This window comes from Fringilla coelebs (genome assembly GCF_963513975.1).
Source record: "Fringilla coelebs genome assembly, chromosome: 22".
Lineage (NCBI taxonomy): Eukaryota > Metazoa > Chordata > Aves > Passeriformes > Fringillidae > Fringilla > Fringilla coelebs.
In genome coordinates this window covers 3722770-3743894 of record NC_140048.1, presented here as the reverse complement: position 1 = coordinate 3743894, position 21125 = coordinate 3722770, and the positions used below count along the sequence as shown (strand labels likewise).

Here is a 21125-nt window from a genome sequence, read left to right as displayed (position 1 = left end):
CGTTTTCCAGCCGAGCTTTGGGGTAGGAAATTGGGATTTTGCAGCTCCCCAGCAGCAGCCCTGGAGCCGGCCTGTGTCAGGAGGAGCCGTGGGGTTTTGGGGGCTCCTCCACTGCTCCCCTCGCTCCTGGAGGGGGGATGAACACCCGGGGGGCAAGGCCGGGGGTCAGCCCTGGGTTTGCCAGCCTTGAATCCCCCAAAATCCGAGTGATCACACCCGAGGGAGCAGGGCTGAGCTCGAGGTCAGCGAGGTCACCCCGGAGGGAATCGCTGGGCGTGGGGGACACCTGCAGGGTCCTCAGGAGCACCCCCCGGCCCCCAGACCCCACCACGGGCTCCGGTTGGCTCCAAACCCCGCCTGGCAGGCGCGGGGCTGCAGGGACAGGATCAGGGATTTTCCCGGTGCAGGGAGAGTGAAGCACCCTCTGGATCTGCAAAGCAAATTTAGCGGGGGCTCGGTTTGGAACGCTGGGATCCAGCTCGGCTGGCTGCGGTGATTTAGAAAATATTCGAAATTAATTGCTTGGTTTTGTGAGTGCAGTGTTAGCGATTGCTACACAAGTCATTTTAGTCCTACCTAGGGGCATATTTGCATATATTTATCCTCCTTTCAAGTGGAGATCTTTGGGGAAAGTGTATTTATCTCCTCCTAACTCTTTCTTCGGCTTTCAGCCGTCCTACAGTCACCTCTTCATTTTGTTCCCATTTAATGTATGTGTGGAATAATCGACTCTTCCTCTTCCCGCCAAGTGGAAATGAATCCACAGAGATCAAAAAGCATTAATGTGGGGAAGGGTTTTTCCTTCTGCCACGCGCAGGGGGAGAGGGAAAGACGGGCAGGATGGAGCTGGGTCCCCCCAGAACTGCCTGGGAGGGCAGGGCACGACCTGGAGAGGAGCTGGAGCAGCCGGGGGTGGAGGTGACCGAGCTCCCCCGGGGGGATCGGGGAGTTTTGTCCTCCCCAAACCGCGGGGATCCAGCGGGTTTCCCGGCAGGCAGGTTTGCCGTGCCTGGGGAAGGGAAGTGGGCACAGCCCAGGAGCTGCAGGCCGGGCAGATTTCAGCCTCCCCTGCAGGGAATTTCCCGGGGCTTCCTGCCCGGTGTGGCCCCAAAAAGTCCAGCGGATCCCATTCCCTGCCAGCCAGGGAGGATTGTCCCCATCTGTCCCCGTTCCCAGGAGAGCAGCAGGGCCAGGAGTCACAGGGCCAGGAGCCCTTCCCGGGCTGTCCCTGGGGTGTCCCTGGTGTGTCACCAGATGTGTCCCTGGATGCCCCTGGTGTGTCCCTGCATGTCCCTGGCTGTGTCCATGGATGTCCATGGATGTCTCTGAGTGTGTCCCCAGATGTGTCCCTGGGTGTCCCTGGGTGTGTCCCGGGATGTCCATGGATGTCCCTGGGTGTGTCCATGGATGTCCCTGGATGTCCCTGGATGTCCCTGGGTGTGTCCATGGATGTCCCTGGATGTCCCTGGGTGTGTCCATGGATGTCCATGGATGTCCCTGGGTGTGTCCATGGATGTCCCTGGTGTGTCCCTGGTGTGTCCCTGGATGTCCATGGGTGTCCCTGGATGTCCCTGGGTGTGTCCATGGATGTCCATGGATGTCCCTGGGTGTGTCCATAGATGTCCCTGGTGTGTCCCTGGTGTGTCCCTGGATGTCCATGGGTGTCCCTGGATGTCCCTGGATGTCCCTGGCTGTGTCCATGGATGTCCATGGATGTCTCTGAGTGTGTCCCCAGATGTGTCCATGGATGTCGCTGGGTGTGTCCATGGGTGTCCCTGGGTGTGTCCATGGATGTCCATGGATGTCCCTGGGTGTGTCCATGGGTGTCACTGGATGTGTCCTTGGATGTCCATGGATGTCCCTGGTGTGTCCCTGGATGTCCATGGATATCCCTGGGTGTGTCCCCAGATGTGTCCATGGGTGTCCCTGGTGTGTCCCCAGATGTGTCCATGGGTGTCCCTGGTGTGTCCCTGGATGTCCATGGATGTCCCTGGATGTGTCCTTGGATGTCCATGGATGTCTCTGAATGTGTCCCCAGATGTGTCCCCAGATGTGTGCCCAGTGTGTCCCTGGTCTGTCCATGGATGTCCCCAGGTGTGTCCCTGCAGTGTCCAGGAGCTGACAGGGGTCACCTGGGCATCCTGGGGAGCTCCTGGGACAGGGCAGGAGCCGTGGTCACTTTGAGGATGTTTTAGGGCAGGAGCTGTGGTCACTCTGGGATGTTTTAGGGCAGGAGCTGTGGTCACTCCGGGATGTTTTAGGGCAGGAGCTGTGGTCACTCTGGGATGTTTTAGGGCAGGAGCTGTGGTCACTCCAGGGATGTTTTAGGGCAGGAGCTGTGGTCACTCCAGGGATGTTTTAGGGCAGGAGCTGTGGTCACTCTGGGATGTTTTAGGGCAGGAGCTGTGGTCACTCTGGGATGTTTTAGGACAGGAGCTGTGGTCACTCTGGGATGTCCCACAGGGCAGGAGCCGTGGTCACTCTGGGATGTTTTAGGGCAGGACCTGTGGTCACTCTGGGATGTTTTAGGGCAGGAGCCGTGGTCACTCTGGGATGTTTTAGGGCAGGAGCTGTGGTCACTCTGGGGATGTTTTAGGGCAGGAGCTGTGGTCACTCTGGGATGTTTTAGGACAGGAGCTGTGGTCGCTCTGGGATGTTTTAGGGCAGGAGCTGTGGTCACTCTGGGATGTCCCACAGGGCAGGAGCCGTGGTCACTCTGGGATGTTTTAGGGAAGGAGCTGTGGTCACTCTGGGATGTTTTAGGGCAGGAGCTGTGGTCACTCTGGGATGTTTTAGGGCAGGAGCTGTGGTCACTCTGGGATGTCCCACAGGGCAGGAGCCGTGGTCACTCTGGGATGTTTTAGGGCAGGAGCTGTGGTCACTCTGGGATGTTTTAGGGCAGGATCTGTGGTCACTCTGGGCTATCCCACAGGGTAGGTGCCGTGGTCACTCTGGGCTGTCCCGTGGCTCTCAGGAGCCACCAAGGAGCCGCCGCCAGCTCTGCCAGGGCCAGGCCTGGCCCAAACTCGGCTGCTGCCCTGCCCTTGTCCCTCTGTTATCTGTCCCCATCAGCGGGTCCCCTCGGGCCCCCTGCGCCCCAAAAGCAGCTCCTGATTGCCCAGCTGGAAGGTCCTCATTGTGCTTCCCTCCCCAGAGCCGCTCCTTTATCATAAAGGGTGCACATTTCCCCCGCCGCAGCTTCCGCGGCCACAGGCCCCGAGGGCCAGCTCAGAAATGGAGGGAATTAATTACATTTTTTTAACTCCCCTCCTTTTATAGCAGGGGAGAGAGCGATGAAACGTCCCGGGGGGAGCGGGGGGAGCTGCTGAGGAGGGTGGGGAGGGAGGGAGCAGCAGCAGGAGGTGAGGGGGGAGCCGCTGCTTTCATCCAGGAGGGTCTTTGTGCGCGCCCCAGGACCTCTCCCCGCTCGTCCCGACCTCGGGGAAGGCAGGGGACGAGGCCCGAGGCAAGAGTGGGCTCCGAGTGTGAGCCCAAGGATGGATTTGGGCCAGGGGGAGGGAGAGGATGGGGCTGGGAGGGAGGGAGAGGGACGGTCCCGCTGTCAGTGCCGCTGACGGACAGCGAGCAGATCCCCCTGCAGATAAACCCCGGCAGATGTGGAGCGGGCATTGATTTTTAGTCAGGGATGATAATGCACCAAGAAGTCATAAATTAGAAGGCAGCAAGGTCAGAGAGGGAAGGGAGAAGGACTTTGCATTCTTGAGGAGGGGATCCAGAGTTCAAAAGTGGCCTGGGAAATGAGTTTCTGCAGCTGGAAGGAGAAGTCCAGGGACGTGAGGGCTCTGCAGGGTTTGCCCGGCTGGGTGGAAGGATGGAATGGGATCCTCTCAATATTCCAAACCCCTTCGTGTCCTGGGCTGGGGAAAGTCAGATCTGCCCTCAGCTGAGCCTGTGCAGAGCTCAGGGAGCTCAGCCCCAAATCCTCCTCAGCCCCTCTGGGAAGGTCAGGGGCTTCCTGGCCCCAAATCCCCCTCAGCCCCTCTGGGAAGGGAATTGTCAGCCCCAAATCCTCCTCAGCCCTTCTGGGAAGGGAATTGTCAGCCCCAAATCCCCCTCAGCCCCTCTGGGAAGGGAATTGTCAGCCCCAAATCCCCCTCAGCCTGCCCAGGAAGGGCAGGGGCTTCCCATGGCCGGCGTTCTTGGAGAGGGACTGGAGAGTTTCGGGGCTCAGCTGAGCTGTCAGGGTCTCCTCGGCCACCCCAAATCCACAGGAACATCCAGCTGGGATGAATCCCCCACCCCGGCAGGGCTGGGAGGGAATCCCGGTGTCCTGGTGGATTCCCAGAGGGAAATTCGGCCCTTCCTGTCCCTCGGCAGGGCAGTGTCCCCGCAGAGATCCTGGAGGGGGAGCAGGGACAGGGAACTCTGCAGGGCTGGGAGGGAGTTCCGGTGTCCTGATGGATTCCCGTGGAATTCTAGAGGGAAATTCAGCCCTTCCTGTCCCATTCGGGCTGGGCTGAGCTGTCCCTGGCAGGGCAGTGTCCCTGCAGAGATCCCCGAGGGGGAGCAGGAATTGGAATTCCGCAGGGCTAGGAAGGAATCCCGGTGTCCTGGTGGATTCCCAGAGGGAAATTCGGCCCCCGAGCTGTCCCTCGGCAGGGCAGTGTCCCCGGAGGGGGAGCAGGGACAGGGAGCTCCGGCCCCGCTCCCGATTCCCACCGGGTAAAGCCAATTCCTTTTTCCAGCGGGATTTGTGGAAGCATCCCCCCCCCGCTCCCTGAATTTGGAGTGTGAATCTGGGTTTCATTTGCCAGCCTTGCTTTACATCCCCCTTTTTTTCCTAAAAGGAAGTGTTAATGTGGCTCTCCCCGCCTTGGGGAGCCGGTTCTGTTCTCGGGGTAATCAGAAGCAGCTGGGGCGCTGCGGGGCCGTGGCCGGGAGGGAGCGAGAGCGGCACGAACCCCGCCGCTCCCGGAGCCATTCCCGCGCCTGAAATCCTGAAATCCTCTCTGCACCTGCGGGCCCGGCTGGGCGGGCTCCCAGCCCCGGCCAGGCAGCACTGCCGGGCCTGGACAGCTCAGCGAGGGCGAGGAGAGAGGGCAGAGCTTCCAGAAACAGCTCACAGCCCCCGCGCCCGCGTTTTCTGCGCGTTTGTTGTTTCAAACAGCCCGTTCTGCTCGTGAATTCGCTCCAGCCGTGTCCGGCGGCTCTGGGTGAGGGTCCTGGTGTCCCTCAGCGCCCAGACCCAGCTCCGCCAGCCCAGGGGATGCTCCAGGCTGGAGCTGAACCCAGGGGTTGGGGCTGAACCAGGTCAGGGTTTGGGGGCTTTAGGGGGAGCCCACAAATAACTCCGCAGCTGGAAGAGCCCCCAGGCTGCCCTTCCGTGGTTTCCCCACCCTGCAGAGCCTGAGGGGTCCGTGCTGCACCCCCAGGACAGCTCAGCACCCCGGTCCTGGATTCACCCACTCTCCGGAGTGTTAAATTCACTTTCCTCTCTTCATCCCCAGCCCTCAGGCCGGGGAGCACCACGGGGACATTTTTAGGGCATTTTAGGAGCAATCCCATGAGAGCACCTCGGGGCAGGGATTAAGCGAGGCTGTGGAGAGCCGATCGAGGCTCTGCTGAGCTCGGTGTGGGGGCAGCTGAGCCGGGTTTAACTTTGGGGGAGCAGCAGAGAAGTCTGAGCTCGGTGCAGGCTGGAAAGCCTGGAGGAGGAGGAGGTCAGTGAGCCCGGGATGGGGGGAAGGAGCCAGGGATGAGGGGAAGGAGCCAGGGATGGGGGGAAGGAGACAAGGATGGGGGGGAAGGAGCCAGGGATGGGGGGGAAGGAGCCAGGGATGGGGGGAAGGAGCCCGGGATGGGGGGAAAGGAGCCAGGGATGGGGGGAAGGAGTCAAGGATGGGGGGGAACGAGCCAGGGATGGGGGGGAAGGAGTCAGGGATGGGAGGAAGGAGTCAGGGATGGGGGGGGGGGGGAAGGAGCCAGGGATGGGGGGGAAGGAGCCAGGGATGGGGGGAAGGAGCCAGGGATGGGGGGAAGGAGCCAGGGATGGGGGGGAAGGAGTCAGGGATGGGGGGAAGGAGCCAGGGATGGGGGGGGGGGAAGGAGCCAGGGATGGGGGGAAGGAGTCAGGGATGGGGGGAAGGAGCCCGGGATGGGGGGAAGGAGCCCGGGATGGGGGGGAACGAGCCAGGGATGGGGGGAACGAGCCAGGGATGGGGGGAACGAGCCAGGGATGGGGGAACGAGCCCAGGATGGGGGGGAACGAGCCAGGGATGGGGGAACGAGCCCGGGATGGGGGGGAACGAGCCAGGGATGAGGGGGAAGGAGCCAGGGATGAGGGGAAGGAGCCCGGGATGGGGGGGAAGGAGCCAGGGATGGGGGGAAGGAGTCAGGGATGGGGGGAACGAGCCAGGGATGGGGGGAACGAGCCCGGGATGGGGGTGAAGGAGCCCGGGATGGGGGTGAAGGAGCCAGGGATGGGGGGAACGAGCCCTTCCCTCACTCAAACCTCCCTCCCGTGCCCCAGCCCCACGCCCAGCCCTGCCCCGAGCTCGGGGTTAGATGGATTTTCCAGGATTTTACCCAACCCCCTCCACCCCCCGCTGCCGAGTTCCCCTCCCGGACAAATTCTTCTCCCGGAGCGGAGCCGGGAGGGGATTTTCCATGCAGGCAAAGCGTCTTTGCAGCGCTGCCGAGCCCTTCCGGGGGGAGGAGGAGATGCTTTAGAAAGCAGAGGCCAGCTCGTGGCTGGGCATTCACCCCGGAGCCCGCTGGGGCAGGGAGGAGGGGCCGGGAAGGTGTCGGGGTGAGCGGGAAGGGGAGCTCGGCCCCATAAACCCCCCCAGTGTCCTTGCCGAGAATGCAGCCCCGGCACAAAAGCTCACCAGGCCGCTGCTGGCGGATAAAGGGCTCATTTTACCACTTGCCAGGCTCCAAATATTTCCAATTTGCCACTTTAATTGATGTCAATAAGGTTATGCTAAATTCGGAGATTTGGAGCCGCTCGGCATCTGAGCGCCGGCCGGGCCCCCCGAGGTGACCGTCCCCTGTCCCCGCTCCCCCCGCCCCAGCCCAAGGCGGCTCCGACACGACCGAGAGGCTTCAGGAACCCCCGGCCCTTCCCCGGCCAGCCCTTTCCACCCTTAACTCGGAATTACCCCGGGGAAATTCTGCTGATCCCTGGCGGGAGCGGGGTCCCCGTGTGAAGGGCAGAGCCTCAGCCCCAGCCCAGCCCCGGGAACAAATCTGGCATTTTTGCTAAAAAAAAGGGGGGGGGGAGAAAAAAAACACCAACAAAAACCCAATTAGTTCATCTGGTTCAGGGCTCAAAGCAGGAAGATTTTTTTGTGTGCAAATTCAATTACATTTTCCACCGGAGCACTGAAAGGAGCCGGACCGGGACCTGTTACCCTTTAACTTCTGGGGGCAAAGAGATCTCGGACGTTTCAGCCCCTGGAGCTGCATCAAAGGCAGCGAGGGTTTGATCTGCTTTGCTCGGGGACCTTTGCACTCCCGACTTCCCAAGAACAGGAAGATTTTTCCTCACCGTCCCTTTGGGAAAATTGGGATTTTTCTCCTGCTTTTCCGTGGCCCCTCTGCTCATCCCTGGCAGGGCAACAAAATATCCCCAAAACCCGAGTGGGCTGAGGGGAATTGCTGCATTCTCCGCGTTCAGGGCTCCGAGGGGAGCCCCGGCGGGGTTTGGGGGAGCAGAGCTCGGCTCTCCCGCCCGGCCAGCCCCGTGTGGGCGCTGTCCATCCCAAAGCAGCGTTTTGGGGCCGGTTTTGGGGCCGTTTTTGTGGCCGTTTTCCTCCCTGACGGTGCCTCGGTGTCTCTGCAGGTGATGAGCATCCTGAGCAACCCCAGCGGGGTCCCGCCGCAGCCCCAGGCCGATTTCTCCATCTCTCCCCTCCACGGCGGCCTGGACAGCACCAACTCCATCTCGGCCAGCTGCAGCCAGCGCAGCGACTCCATCAAGTCCGTGGAGAGCCTCCCGACCTCGCAGTCCTACTGTCCCCCCACCTACAGCACCACCAGCTACAGCGTGGACCCCGTGGCCGGCTACCAGTACGGCCAGTACGGCCAGAGTAAGTGCTGGGAGCGATTCCCCCTCCCCGGGAAGGGCCGGAGCGAGGGAGGGACCGGCTGGGGGTTGGATTTGTGCACCCAGGTTCTGCCTCGTCGGGTGGGAGACTCGGGGAGTTTGTCCAGCTGGAAGTGAAATCCGCTCAGGGGTGGCTCCTCCCCTCGCAGGCGAATTTCGGGTAAAATGTTTGAGGTGAAATTTTCTGTCAGCAAAGGGCAGCTCGCAGCCCCTGCGCCTTGCCCAAACCACCGGGACTGGCTCACCCTGCCCAGCCGCAGGAAAGCTGGGCTTTGTAAAGCCGAGCTGAGCGCGGCCCTGCCTGCCCTGCCCTGCCCTGCCCTCCCCAGGCCGGGACCGGGAGCTTTTCCTGCAGAACGCCTTTGTCACCAGGGCTGCCCTTGGACAGGGACAGCGTGGCCCGGGTGTTGGCCCTGCTGGGTGACAGGGACAGCCTGGTCAGAGAGAGGGGTGGTGTCCCTTTTGGGTGACAGGGACAGCCCAGCCAGAGGTGACAGGGACACCCCGGTCAGGGGGTGCTGTTTTGCCTGGAGGACAGGGACAACCTGGCCAGTGCGAGCTGGGTGACAGGGACAGCTTGGTCAGGGTGACAGGCACAGCCTGGCTGGGTGACAAGGACAGCCCGGCAGGGTGACAGGCACAGCCCGGCTGGGTGAGAGGCACAGCCCGGCTGGGTGACAAGGACAGCCCGGCTGGGTGAGAGGCACAACCTGGCTGGGTGACAGGGACAGCTTGGCCAGGGTGACAGGGACACCCCGGCAGGGTGACAAGGACAGCCCGGCAGGGTGACAGGCACAACCTGGCTGGGTGACAGGGATAGCCTGGCTGGGTGACAAGAGCAGCCCAGCAGGGTGACTGAGACAGCCCAGCCAGGTGACAAGAACAGCCCGGCAGGGTTACAGGCACAGCCTGGCCAGGTGACAGGCACAGCCCGGCAGGGTGACAGGCACAGCCCCGCAGGGTGACAATCACACCCCGGCAGGGTGACAATCACACCCCAGCAGGGTGACAATCACACCCTGGCAGTATGACAGGCACACCCCAGCAGGGTGACAACCACACCCTTGCAGGGTGACAATCACACCCCGGCAGGGTGACAAGGACAGCCCAGCCGGGTGACAGGCACAGCCCAGCAGGGTGACAATCACACCCCGGCAGGATGACAGGCACAGCCCAGCAGGGTGACAATCACACCCCGGCAGGGTGACAGGCACACCCCGGCCAGGTGACAGGCACACCCCAGCAGGGTGACAATCACACTCCGGCAGGGTGACAATCACACCCCGGCCGGGTGACAGGCACACCCCGCGGCCGGGCCGTTGTCACCTGCCGCGTTGTCCCGGCCGCGGGGCGCTCGCAGCGCCGCTGACCCGCGAGGGTTAAAGGTGCATCCTCTTCCTGCGGGCGCGCTGCCGCTGCCCGCAGCGTGTCCTCGGTGACCTTTCCTCCCTCGGCCTCGGCTCCGGGCCCGCTCTGTCACAGCCCTTTAATGTCCTTAACGCGCGGCCTCAATGAGAACCGGCTGTGGCGGCAGACGGGATCAATAGCGGCCCCCCCGCCCCTCCTCTTTTTGTTTGTCGGGAGTTTGATCTGTGACCCCTCGACCTTCCCCTCGCTTCTGGATGCGGGGCTGGACACACGTGCTATTGATAAAAATCTTAAACAAATTCCGATACCATGTATTTCCAATAAAGATTCCCTTGGGCGAGGCGTTAGTCACACCCATGTGTGTAAAAAATAAAATAAGGGGGCGAGCTGCGTTCGGCGGAGAGGGGGAAGGAGAAAGGAGGGTTTGTCTGGCTCTGCCGCAGGAATTTTCGCTCGCACGGTTTGTGTCGTTTCCCGGGCCCCCCGTGCCCGTTTCTGTCGCCCCGTCGGTGACGAGCTCTCCGCGGTTCGCCTCGGTAATTAGCGCTGCCCAGAGCCGCCCCTCGCGCGCAGTTGACCTTGGGATAACGAGATTTTTTCCTGCCTTTCCCGGTGCCTGTTGTGCTTTGCGGATAATTCCAGTTCCTCCTCCTTTTTGGGTTTTTCACTTCCCTTCAAATTCTGTTTTAACGCCCGTCGGCGTGAGGTGACCCCGCGGGGTCATTTATCCACACCAGGCGCTCCTTCCTTCTCTGGTGCGGCACGAGAGCATCTAAAGTATTTTTAGGTGATAAAATATATTATTGCATAACACAAAGTTTGCATTATATATAATGTCATGGTGTATATAATGTTATGTAATAAATGGTATATTGATAAAATATCTTTATTGCATAACACAGAGTACCGTTTGCATTATATATAACGTCATGGTGTATATAATGTTATGTAATAAATGGTATATTGATAAAATATATTTATTGCATAACACAAAGTACCGTTTGCATTATATATAATGTCATGGTGTATATAATGTTATGTAATAAATGGTATGTTGATAAAATATATTTATTGCATAACACAAAGTACCGTTTGCATTATATATAATGTCATGGTGTATATAATGTTATGTAATAAATGGTATATAAATAATATACATTATAAAACATAATATTATATATGATGTTATCTATAATATATTAAATTATTATAGTATCTATATTATATAATATAAATTGTATAAATTATATAATTTAATTAATATAAATTATATAAACTATATAAATTATATAATTTAATTAATATAAATGATATTCTAGGAATGGGGGTTACGGGGTTGGGGCAGCTCCACGTGATGGGACAATCCCAGGATTTGGGAATCACAGAATCCCTCTCCTCCCACTTCTCCTTATTCCCAGTTTTAGACAAACAAACCCAGCCTCGCTTTCCCTCTCGCTTAAACAAACAAACACCTTCCGTAAATTTCTGGGTTTATTTTGGCTTCTGCCCCGTTAAACCAACAAACCCCGTCCCTGATTTCTGGCCGGGGATCCCCTGGTGCCTCTGGGTTCTTCCCGAAAGGAATGGTTGGGGTTGTTTGGGATTGCCGTCGAATTCCCAGCCTGGCAGGAGGCTGGAGCTGGGGGAGCTCGGGCTCTGCTCGCAGGGAACCGGACGGGACAAGAGGAAACGGCCTCAAACAGCGCCGAGGGAGGCTCAGGTTGGAATCTGGGGGAAATTCCTGCCTGGAAAGGGGCTCAGCATGGGCTGCCCAGGGGGATGGCAGCCCTGGAACTGTCCCCAAAAATGGATCCAGTGCTCGGAGACAGCGTTCGGGCACGGGCAGTGCCGGGCTAAGGTCTGGACTCGGCGATCTCGGGGGGCTTTTCCAACCTCCCTGACGATTCCAGGATTTTGTGGGCTCCACCTGCTCGCCCCCCTCCTTCCCCCAGCGCGGGTGACACCGGGGACAGAGCCACCACCGCACACCCGGAGCGCTGAAATCCCTGAAATACCAGGGAAACTTCTGGATGAGAGCTGGGGGAGGGACGCGGTGGAAGGCGGAGGGAGCGCACCCAGCACTCCCGGGCGTGCTCCCGCTCCCGGTGGGTTATCCCGGATCCCTCCCGGTGGGTTATCCCGGGATCGCTCCCGGTGGGTTATCCCGGGTCACTCCCGGTGGGTTATCCCGGGATCGGTCCCGGTGGGTTATCCTGGATTGCTCCTGCTCCCAGTGATTTATCCTGGGATCGCTCCCGGTGGGTTATCCCGGGATCCCTCAGGCTCCCGGTGGGTTATCCCGGATCGCTCCTGCTGGGTTATCCCGGGATCGCTCCCTGTGGGTTATCCCGGGTCTCTCCCACTCCCTGTGGGTTATCCCGGGATCGCTCCCGGTGGGTTATCCCAGATCCCTCCCGCTCCCAGTGGGTTATCCCGGGTCACTCCCGCTAGGTTATCCCGGGTCTCTCCCGCTCCCGGTGGGTTATCCCGGGATCGCTCCGGGTGGGTTATCCTGGATTGCTCCCGCTCCCGGTGGGTTATCCCAGGATCGCTCCCGCTCCCGCTAGGTTATCCCGGGTCTCTCCCGCTCCCGGTGGGTTATCCCGGATCGCTCCCGGTGGGTTATCCCGGGTCTCTCCCGCTCCCGGTGGGTTATCCCGGGTCTCTCCCTCTCCCAGAGCCGCTCCATCCCGCCCGGCGGGGAGCGGGGCCGGCGGATCCGCCGCTCCCAGAGGCCGGGGCCGCGTTAATGATGCCGGTGATGGAACGCGGGAGCGTGAAGGGAATTCTAATGGATCTGCCAAGTCTAATCAGGATTGGTGCGTGGAAGGGGCTCCTCTGGGGCCCGCCGCTGACAGGACGTTGATGGCTGAGATTTGTTTACTCATTGGCAGCGATCGGGCAGCTCCTGCCAGCTCCTGATTAATCTAATTGGGGCCATTAGAGGCGCGGAGGGGGACTTTGACTGAAGCCCGGCTAATGAGCAGTGTCACCGTCCTGTGCCAGCCCTGTCCCCTCACCCCGGGGCAGCCGGCGGAGCTGGGACCTGCCGTCCCCTCGGGGCTGGAGCTGCTCTCCCTTCCCAGATGGAAGCGAGGGAAGAGGTTTCCGTGGGATGGAGGGAGGCAGGCAGGGCTCCCAGCCGTGACTCAGCAGCGGCTGAGGCAGGTGCGAGCCCAGAGCTGGGCAGCCTCCAGCGAAATCTCTGGAATCACATCCAGCAACGCCCAGAGCGGCAGCCTGGAAGGTTTAGCCCAAACCTCCAGGCAGCTCCCTCAAAACCCCCCTTTTCCGTGTGGCATTTTAGCTCTTTTCAGGTGTTCCTGGAGAGAGTTGAGAGTGCCCCTTCCCCTTGGCTGTGCTGAGCCCCACAGCAGCTCCTGGCAGTTCCAGCTTGACTCTGAACCCCTTCCCAGGAGAGCTCCCTGGTGTGTGTGACAGCCCCAGGCAGCTCTGAGCCCTTCCTGGGAGAGGAGGGGGGTCCTGCTGTGTGTGACAGCCTCATCCTGCCTCTGACCCCCTTCCCAGGAGAGCAGGAGGTCCCTGGTGTGTGTGACAGCCCCGTCCCAGCTCAGAGCTCTTCCCAGGAGAGCAGGAGGTCCCTGGTGTGTGTGACAGCCCCAGCCCGGCTCTGAGCCCTTCCTGGGAGAGGAGGGGGGTCCTGCTGTGTGTGACAGCCTCATCCTGCCTCTGACCCCCTTCCCAGGAGAGCAGGAGGTCCCTGGTGTGTGTGACAGCCCTGTCCCAGCTCTGACCCCCTTCCCAGGAGATCAGGGGGTCCCTGGTGTGTGTGACAGCCCTGTCCCAGCTCTGACCCCCTTCCCAAAAGATCAGGAGGTCTCTGGTGTGTGTGACAGCCCCATCCCAGCTCTGACCCCCTTCCCAGAGCAGGAGGCCCCTGGTGCTGCCCTGTGGGGCTGAAAGCCTGCTCACTGAGTGTCCCCCGTGTCCTCACCGAGTGTCCCCCGTGTCCCCACCGAGTGTCCCCCGTGTCCTCACCGAGTGTCCCCCGTGTCCTCACTGAGTGTCCCCCGTGTCCCCACCAAGTGTCCCCCGTGTCCTCACTGAGTGTCCCCCCTGTCCTCACTGAGTGTCCCCCGTGTCCTCACTGAGTGTCCCCCCTGTCCTCACTGAGTGTCCCCCCTGTCCTCACCGAGTGTCCCCCATGTCCCCACCGAGTGTCCCCCGTGTCCTCACCGAGTGTCCCCCGTGTCCTCACTGTCCTTTCCCCCGCAGCCGCCGTGGATTACCTGGCCAAGAACGTCAGCCTGTCCACGCAGCGCCGCATGAAGCTGGGCGAGCACTCGGCCGTGCTGGGGCTGCTGCCGGTGGAGACGGGCCAGGCCTACTGAGAGCCCCACGCCAGGGACCCCTGGAGCCCCCCACGCCAGGCACCTCTGGAGACCCCCGCCGGCCCCAGGGATCCTCCCTGCCCCGATCTGCCCCAGCTGCCGAGGAGATGGGAAACGCGGGGGAGCTCTCCCAGGATCCGGCTCCCCCAGAACATTCCAGAGGCGGGTCCGGCCTCGGGGCCTGACTCCTCCTGTGGCCAGAGACCGCGGGCTGGCTGCATTTATCAACCCTGGTCCAGCCCTCCCTCCAAGGCCACGACATTCCCCACACTCCTGGACTTCCCATTCCCTAGGTAGCTGGCGTAGTCAAAGCCAAATTGAGCGCTTTGGGGTTTTTTTTTCTTTGTAAAGGAAAAGAAAAAGTTTCATTTTGTTTCCTTTTCTTTCCGTTGCTGTAAATTTGGTGAATGTTGTATAGGAAGGAATAACCCAGCTGAGCATTAAGGGTGATGTAAACTGGGACCACGGAAGACCTATGGACCAAAAATAAGGACTTGTTTAAAAAACAAACAAACAAACAAACTGCAAAGACAAATGAAAGCAGAAAAACATTTATTCAAGGGACAGCAAATTTCCCCAGCCCAGCTTTCCCCCCCTTCTCACAGGTGGCTTCCCAGATCGCTGCTAAGCAGGGCTGGGGTGGAATTCCAGCCAGCCTGGGACCTTTGGAAAAGAGAAACGGCTGCAGGAGGAGCGGAGAGGAAGAGCATGGGCGACACTCACTGCTCCTCTGAGGGACAATCCAGAGCCGAGTGTCACCAGCGGTGGCAGCGGGGACAGCGCTGGCCTGGCATGAGGAGGGGCTGCAGACACACCCTGGGGACATGGGACAGGGCTCCTGGTGGCCCTGCTGTCCCTGAGCTGGCCACAAGAGCAAAGACAAGAGGGCAGGACCAGGAACTCGCTGGGCAGAGCCGGGTTCTGCCACGGGAGAGGCCTGGAAGGGAGCGGAGCTGGGCCTGGAGGGGCTGCCCTGCCCGGGACGGGGAGCCAGGACAGAGGAGCTGAGGGGTTCCTGCAGCAGCCAGGACAGGAAGGGGCTCCCAACTGCCCCTCTCCACACTGCAGGGATGGGATTCATCTTCCTGAGGCATTCCCTGTTCTCACTGCCGGGAGAAAGCTTGGCTCCATCCGTCCGTCCATCCATCCATCCATCCATCCATCCATCCATCCATCCATCCATCCATCACCCATCCGTCCATCCATCATCCATCCATGGATTCCATCCATCCATCATCCATCCATCCATCCATCATCCATCCATCATCCATCCATCATCCATCTGTCTATCTATCCATCCATCCATCCATCCATCCATCCATGGATTTCATCCATCCATCCATCCACCCATCCATCCATCCATCCATCCATCCATCCATCCATCCATCCATCCATCCATCATCCATCCATCCATCCATCATCCATCCATCCATCCATCCATCCATCCATCCTCCATCCATCCATCCCTCCCTCCATCCATCGTCCGTCCATCCATCCATCCATCCATCCATCCATCCATCCATCCATCCTCCATCCATCCATCCCTCCCTCCATCCATCCTCCATCCATCCATCCATCCATCCATCCATCCATCGTCCGTCCATCCATCCATCCATCCATCCATCCATCCATCCATCCATCCATCATCCATCCATCCATCCATCCATCCATCCATGGATTCCATCCATCCATCCATCCATCCATCCATCCATCCATCCATCCATCCATCCATCCATCCATCCCCAGCCCAGTCCCACAGTCCCTTCCTCAGCTGCTGGAGCCTCTCCCTCATTCCCCCCTCTAACCCAGACCCTGTTCTCTGAATTTCTCCCCACACTTTTCTCCTCTCCCGCCTTTGTGTCCCCTCCTGTCCCCACTGTCCAAGCCCAGCCGCACCCCCAGGTCACCTCTGCTGCCCTGCCCTCCCGGGGTGACACATTTCCCTGTTGGCTGGGGGCTGTGCTGCCCCTCGGGGGTCCCTGAGCATTCCCAGCGGGGCAGAGCTCCCCCCTCACCTCCCCATGCAGGGCCAGGAGATTTGGCCAGGAGAGGGTCGGGAAAGCCAGCCTGGGATGAGGCAGGAGCTGAGTGTGAGAGGCGTGGTGGCCACAGGCAGAGAGATGTCCCCCATGAGCAGAGTTTGGTGTCCCCCACAGACAGAGGTGTGTCCCCCATGGGCAGATTCGTGTCCCCCACGGGCAGATTTGTGTCCCCCACAGACAGAGTTGTGTCCCCCATGGGCAGATTCGTGTCCCCCACGGGCAGATTTGTGTCCCCCACAGACAGAGTTGTGTCCCCCACGAGCAGGGTTGCATCCCCCACAAATAGCAAACAGATTTGTGTCCCCAACAGACAAATTTGTGTCCCCCACAGACAGAGTTTTGTCCCCCACAGACAGATTTGTGTCCCCTACAGACAGATTTGTGTCCCCCACAGACAGAGTTTTGTCCCCCACAGACAGATTTGTGTCCCCCACGGGCAGAGTTGTGTCCCCCACAGACAGATTTGTGTCCCCCACAGGCAGATTTGTGTCCCCCACGGGCAGAGTTTTGTCCCCCACAGACAGATTTGTGTCCCCTACAGACAGAGTTTTGTCCCCCACAGACAGAGTTGTGTCCCCCACGGGCAGAGTTGTGTCCCCCACAGACAGATTTGTGTCCCCCACAGGCAGATTTGTGTCCCCCACGGGCAGAGTTTGGTGTCCCCCACAGGCAGAGTTGTGTCCCCCATGGGCAGAGTCGCGTCCCCCACAAAGAGCAAACAGATTTGTGTCCCCCACAGACAGAGTTTTGTCCCCCACAGACAGAATTTTGTCCCCTACAGACAGAGTTTTGTCCCCCACAGACAGAGTTGTGTCCCCCACAGGCAGATTTGTGTCCCCATGAGCAGAGTTGTGTCCCCCACGGGCAGATTTGTGTCCCCATGAGCAGATTTGTGTCCCCCACGGGCAGAGTTTCGTGTCCCCCGTGGGCTGTCGGGGTTTGTGGCACCCTGAGCCCCTCAGATCTTTGCTTTCACAGCGATTTTCTGCCTTTGTGCACTGAAGGGTCCCCGTGGCTGCTCCAGGCTGCTGAAGGAGGCTTCCTTGGTTCTCTCTTCTCCCGCCCTTCCCAAACCAGCTGGAATGTTCTGGCAGCTGGAACCTCTCCCTGGGTTCCTCCTCTGCCTGGCCCCCTGCCTGTTCACCACGAGCCACCAGGCCACTGTCCCTGCAGCCACCTGGACCAGCTCCCCTGTCCTGGATTCCCAGCGTCCCAGCAGAGCCACACCTGGCCCCCTCCAGCTTTGCTTCCCGCCTCCGGCAGAGCCGGCTCACATTCCCAGAGGGATTTTCCTGCACCTCTCTCAGGCAGGAGCTGAACCCAGGTGACTCCTGAACCCAGAGGCTCGGTGCTCCAGAAATCCTCGTGTCACACACGGAGCCCAAACATTCCCTGGATCGCAGAGTTTGGGAGCAATTCCAGCCCCACCTCCTCTCCCGGGGCGAAGGGACACGGAGGGGACACAATTCCCGGAGGGGACAGAGGAGCCCCCGCGCCCCGGACTGCTCGGGTGACCCCGAGGCCTCTCCCCGCTCTGCTCTGGAGATCTCGGGGAGCAGCGAAGCCTCTGCTGGTTCGTGGTGTTTGCACTTCAGAGCTCCGGAGGAAGGGAGAACCAACCCTGCGGAATTCCAGTCCTGGCTGAAATGTCATTCCCAGCAGGAGCCCCGGGGGATCGGGGTGTCTCCAGGCAGCAATGGAAGCACCTGCTGGAATTTCTCTTGGCACCACTCACAGCTAAAACAGGAGATTTCCTGGTATTTAACAGAATTTCTGACCATCCCCAGCTGGGAGCACCTTCCCGCCTGCGCCCTCCTCTTTGCCCCTGGAATTCCGTCCCGTGCCGATCCCTCCTCCTCACTGCTGGAATTCCATCCCTTGCCAATCCCAATTCCATCCCACGCTGATCCCTCCTCCTCACTGCTGGAATTCCATCCCTTGCCAATCCCAATTCCATCCCACGCTGATCCTTCCTCCTCCTCACTGCTGGAATTCCATCCTGTGCCGATCCTTCTTCTTTGCCACTGGAATTCCATCCCCAGTCAATCCCTCCTCCTCTGTGCTGCTGGAATTCCATCCCTTGCCAATCCCAATTCCATCCCTTGCTGATCCCAATTCCATCCCTTGCCAATCCCCATTCCATCCCTTGCCGTTCCCAATTCCAACCCTTGCTGATCCCAATTCCATCCCGTGCCAATCCCAATTCCATCCCATGCCAATCCCAATTCCAACCCTTTCTGATCCCAATTCCATCCCATGCCAATCCAAATTCCAACCCTTGCTGATCCCAATTCCATGCCGTGCTGATCCCAGTTCCATCCCTTGCCAATCCCAATTCCATCCCTTGCCAATCCCCATTCCATCCCGTGCCAATCCCAATTCCAACCCTTGCCAATCCCAATTCCAACCCTTGCCAATCCCAATTCCATCCCGTGCCGATCCCAATTCCGTCCTGTGCTGATCCCAATTCCATCCCGTGCCGATCCCCATTCCATCCCGTGCTGATCCCAATTCCAACCCTTGCCGATCCCAATTCCAACCCTTGCCAATCCCAATTCCATCCTGTGCCGATCCCAATTCCAACCCTTGCCAATCCCCATTCCATCCCTTGCCAATCCCAATTCCAACCCTTGCCAATCCCAATTCCAACCCTTTCTGATCCCAATTCCATCCTGTGCCAATCCCAATTCCATCCTGTGCCAATCCCAATTCCAACTCTTGCCGATCCCAATCCCAACCCTTGCCAATCCCAATTCCATCCTGTGCCGATCCCAATTCCATCCCTTGCCAATCCCAATTCCATCCCTTGCCAATCCCAATTCCAACTCTTGTCAATCCCAATTCCAACCCTCGCCAATCCCAATTCCATCCCGTGCCGATCCCTCCTCCTCTGTGCCGCTGGAATTCCTGGCCCAGCGCCCTCCTCACTGCCTGCCCAGCCGCAAGGAAAGGCTCCATCATTCCAAGGAATCCCTTGGCTGCTGCTCCTGCTCTTCCCTCCTCCGTCACCTCACCCATGGACAGCCGGGCCTGGCCGCCTCACCCGAGGGCAGGACCCCAAAAAAACCCCAAAATTCAGAAGAGGGAGCGCTGCAGAAACCTCCCTGCCCATCCCCTTCCCCGGAAAGCCCGCGGGCAGCTGGGCCCTGCTGTAAATAGAATTCCTAGAGGAACGAAATAGCTCTTCTCTGACCTTCCCCTCGTGGTCGCACTTTGTACATTTAGTTGGGAAATTTGGTCATGTGCTGTATGTTTATAGAAAGTCGACTTTTTTTTTTTATATATACTAAGAAAAGAAAAACCCACAGTGAGTGCCGTGCTAGTTTAAAAAAAAAAAAAAAAGAAAAAAAAGAAAAATGTAAAAAAAAAATTAAAAATAAGGAAAAAAGGGGATGGGGGGATGAACTGTAGAAATTTGCCTATTGTGTGTTTTCAAAAGACATTCCAGAATCTTCGGGGTGGGATGGGGTTGATTTCGGGCTTGGGGTTTTTTTTTTTTTTGCTTTTTGTTTTGTTTCGTTTCTTCCTTTTGTTCATGTATGAAAGTCAAAAGTAACTTTTGGTTTTGTTCTGTTGGTTCAGTTTTGTTTCATGGATTGCCAACCTGGAATTGTCTGCTGACGAGAGACAGACTCGGGGGGTGGGACGGGGAGGGGACACGGCGGGGGAGGGCCTGGGGCTGGGACAGGAGAGAGCGTGAACAGTGGGACAGAGGGAACCTGGCTGGGGCCACCTGCGGCCACCTGGGGCCACCAACGGGGACCAAACCTGGAGAGATGGACAGAGGGAACCTGTCTGGGGCCACCTGCGGCCACCTGGGGCCACCAACAGGGACCAAACATGGAGAGATGGACAGAGGGAACCTGGCTGGGGCCACCTGCGGCCACCTGGGGCCACCAACAGGGACCGAACCTGGAGAGCTGGACAGCAGAAACCTGTCTGGGGCCACCTGGGGCCACCAACAGGGACCAAACATGGAGAGATGGACAGTGGGAACCTGGCTGGGGCCACCTGCGGCCACCTGGGGCCACCAACGGGGACCAAACCTGGAGAGATGGAAAGAGGGAACCTACCTGGGGCCACCTGGGGCCACCAACAGGGACTGAGAGTGGAGAACCAGGACAGTGGGAACCTGGCTGGGGCCACCAACAGGGACCAAACATGGAGAGATGGACAGCAGGAACCTGGCTGGGGCCACCTGGGGCCACCTGGGGCCACAAACAGGGACCAAACCTGGAGAGCTGGACAGCAGGAACCTGGCTGGGGCCACCTGCAGCCACCTGGGGCCACCAACAGGGACCAAAGCCTGGAGAACCAGGACAACAGAAACCTGGCTGTGGCCACCTTGGGCCACCCAGCAGTGACCAAGCAGATCCTCAGCTGCTGCTGACTCTGGGGGGACTAAAACTCACCCAAAAACCAGAGCAACAGTGACCAAGGGACATGGCCAGAGATGGACACGTCAGAGATGGACGTGGCCAGAGATTGAGACATTCCAGAGATGGACACACTCCAGAGGGAGATGGACACAGCTGAGATGGACACAGCAGAGATGGACACAGCAGAGATGGACACAGCCAGAGCTGGGCACATTCCAGAGATGGACAGATCAGAGATGGACACAGCCAGAGTTGGCCGCACGCAGGGATGCTCTCCCACCTCCCCCGCTCTCCCAGGCCTGCCGGTGACTCCCACCCCCCTGGGGGACAGCAGTGACCCCGAGGGGCTCCTTTGGCCCCCCCAGCCCCGTCCCACCCCAGCACGGCCGGACTGGCCCGGCCAGCGCAGCAGATCGGCTCCTTTGGCTCCTTTGTGTATTTAACGCTTCTAACCCGCCCCCGCCGGCGCCCCGCGGGTCCCCCAGGCTGTGGGGTGTCCCCTGTCCCCGTCCCTGCGGGTCCCCCCAGGCTGTGGGGTGTCCCCCGTCCCCGTCCCTGCGGGATCCTCGCTTCTGTGTTCGCCTCATCCCACCCGCTCCGGGCCGTGGGCGTGCCGGGTGTGTAAATACGGAACCGCACCATAATTTATTCAGCTATATGGAGTAGATTTAGTAGGAAGAGAAACTGGTTTTGCTTTAACTACCTGCTGCCTGTAGGTGTCTTTCTGTAACTCAGGCATAACTGTTATACATTAAAAAAAAGGAGAAAAAAAGGAAAAAAAAAAAAGAAAAAATTTGATTCCAAGTGCCTTTGGGTTGTTTGCATAGCAGGAGAGAGGGGGGAGGGCCTCGGGGATGTCCAACACACAAAGCAGGCAAATTCCAGCTGTTTTCCCTCAAAAACCCGGCAAAGCCCG

General features: G+C 59.3%; 1 protein-coding gene across 3 annotated transcripts in view; it reads left to right on the top strand.

The window, feature by feature from the left end:
* The window catches only part of PAX7 (paired box 7), a gene marked incomplete at both ends in the record, with an annotated part of 154431 nt that extends 140643 nt beyond the window's left edge, over positions 1–13788 (top strand). For all 3 annotated transcript variants that reach the window (XM_084220226.1, XM_084220224.1, XM_084220225.1), the window contains 2 exons: positions 7805–8051; positions 13673–13788. In XM_084220226.1, coding sequence (XP_084076352.1) covers positions 7805–8051; positions 13673–13788 — 363 coding nt within the window. The remainder of the gene's footprint in view (positions 1–7804; positions 8052–13672) is intronic.
* Positions 13789–21125: the final 7337 nt, after the last annotated feature.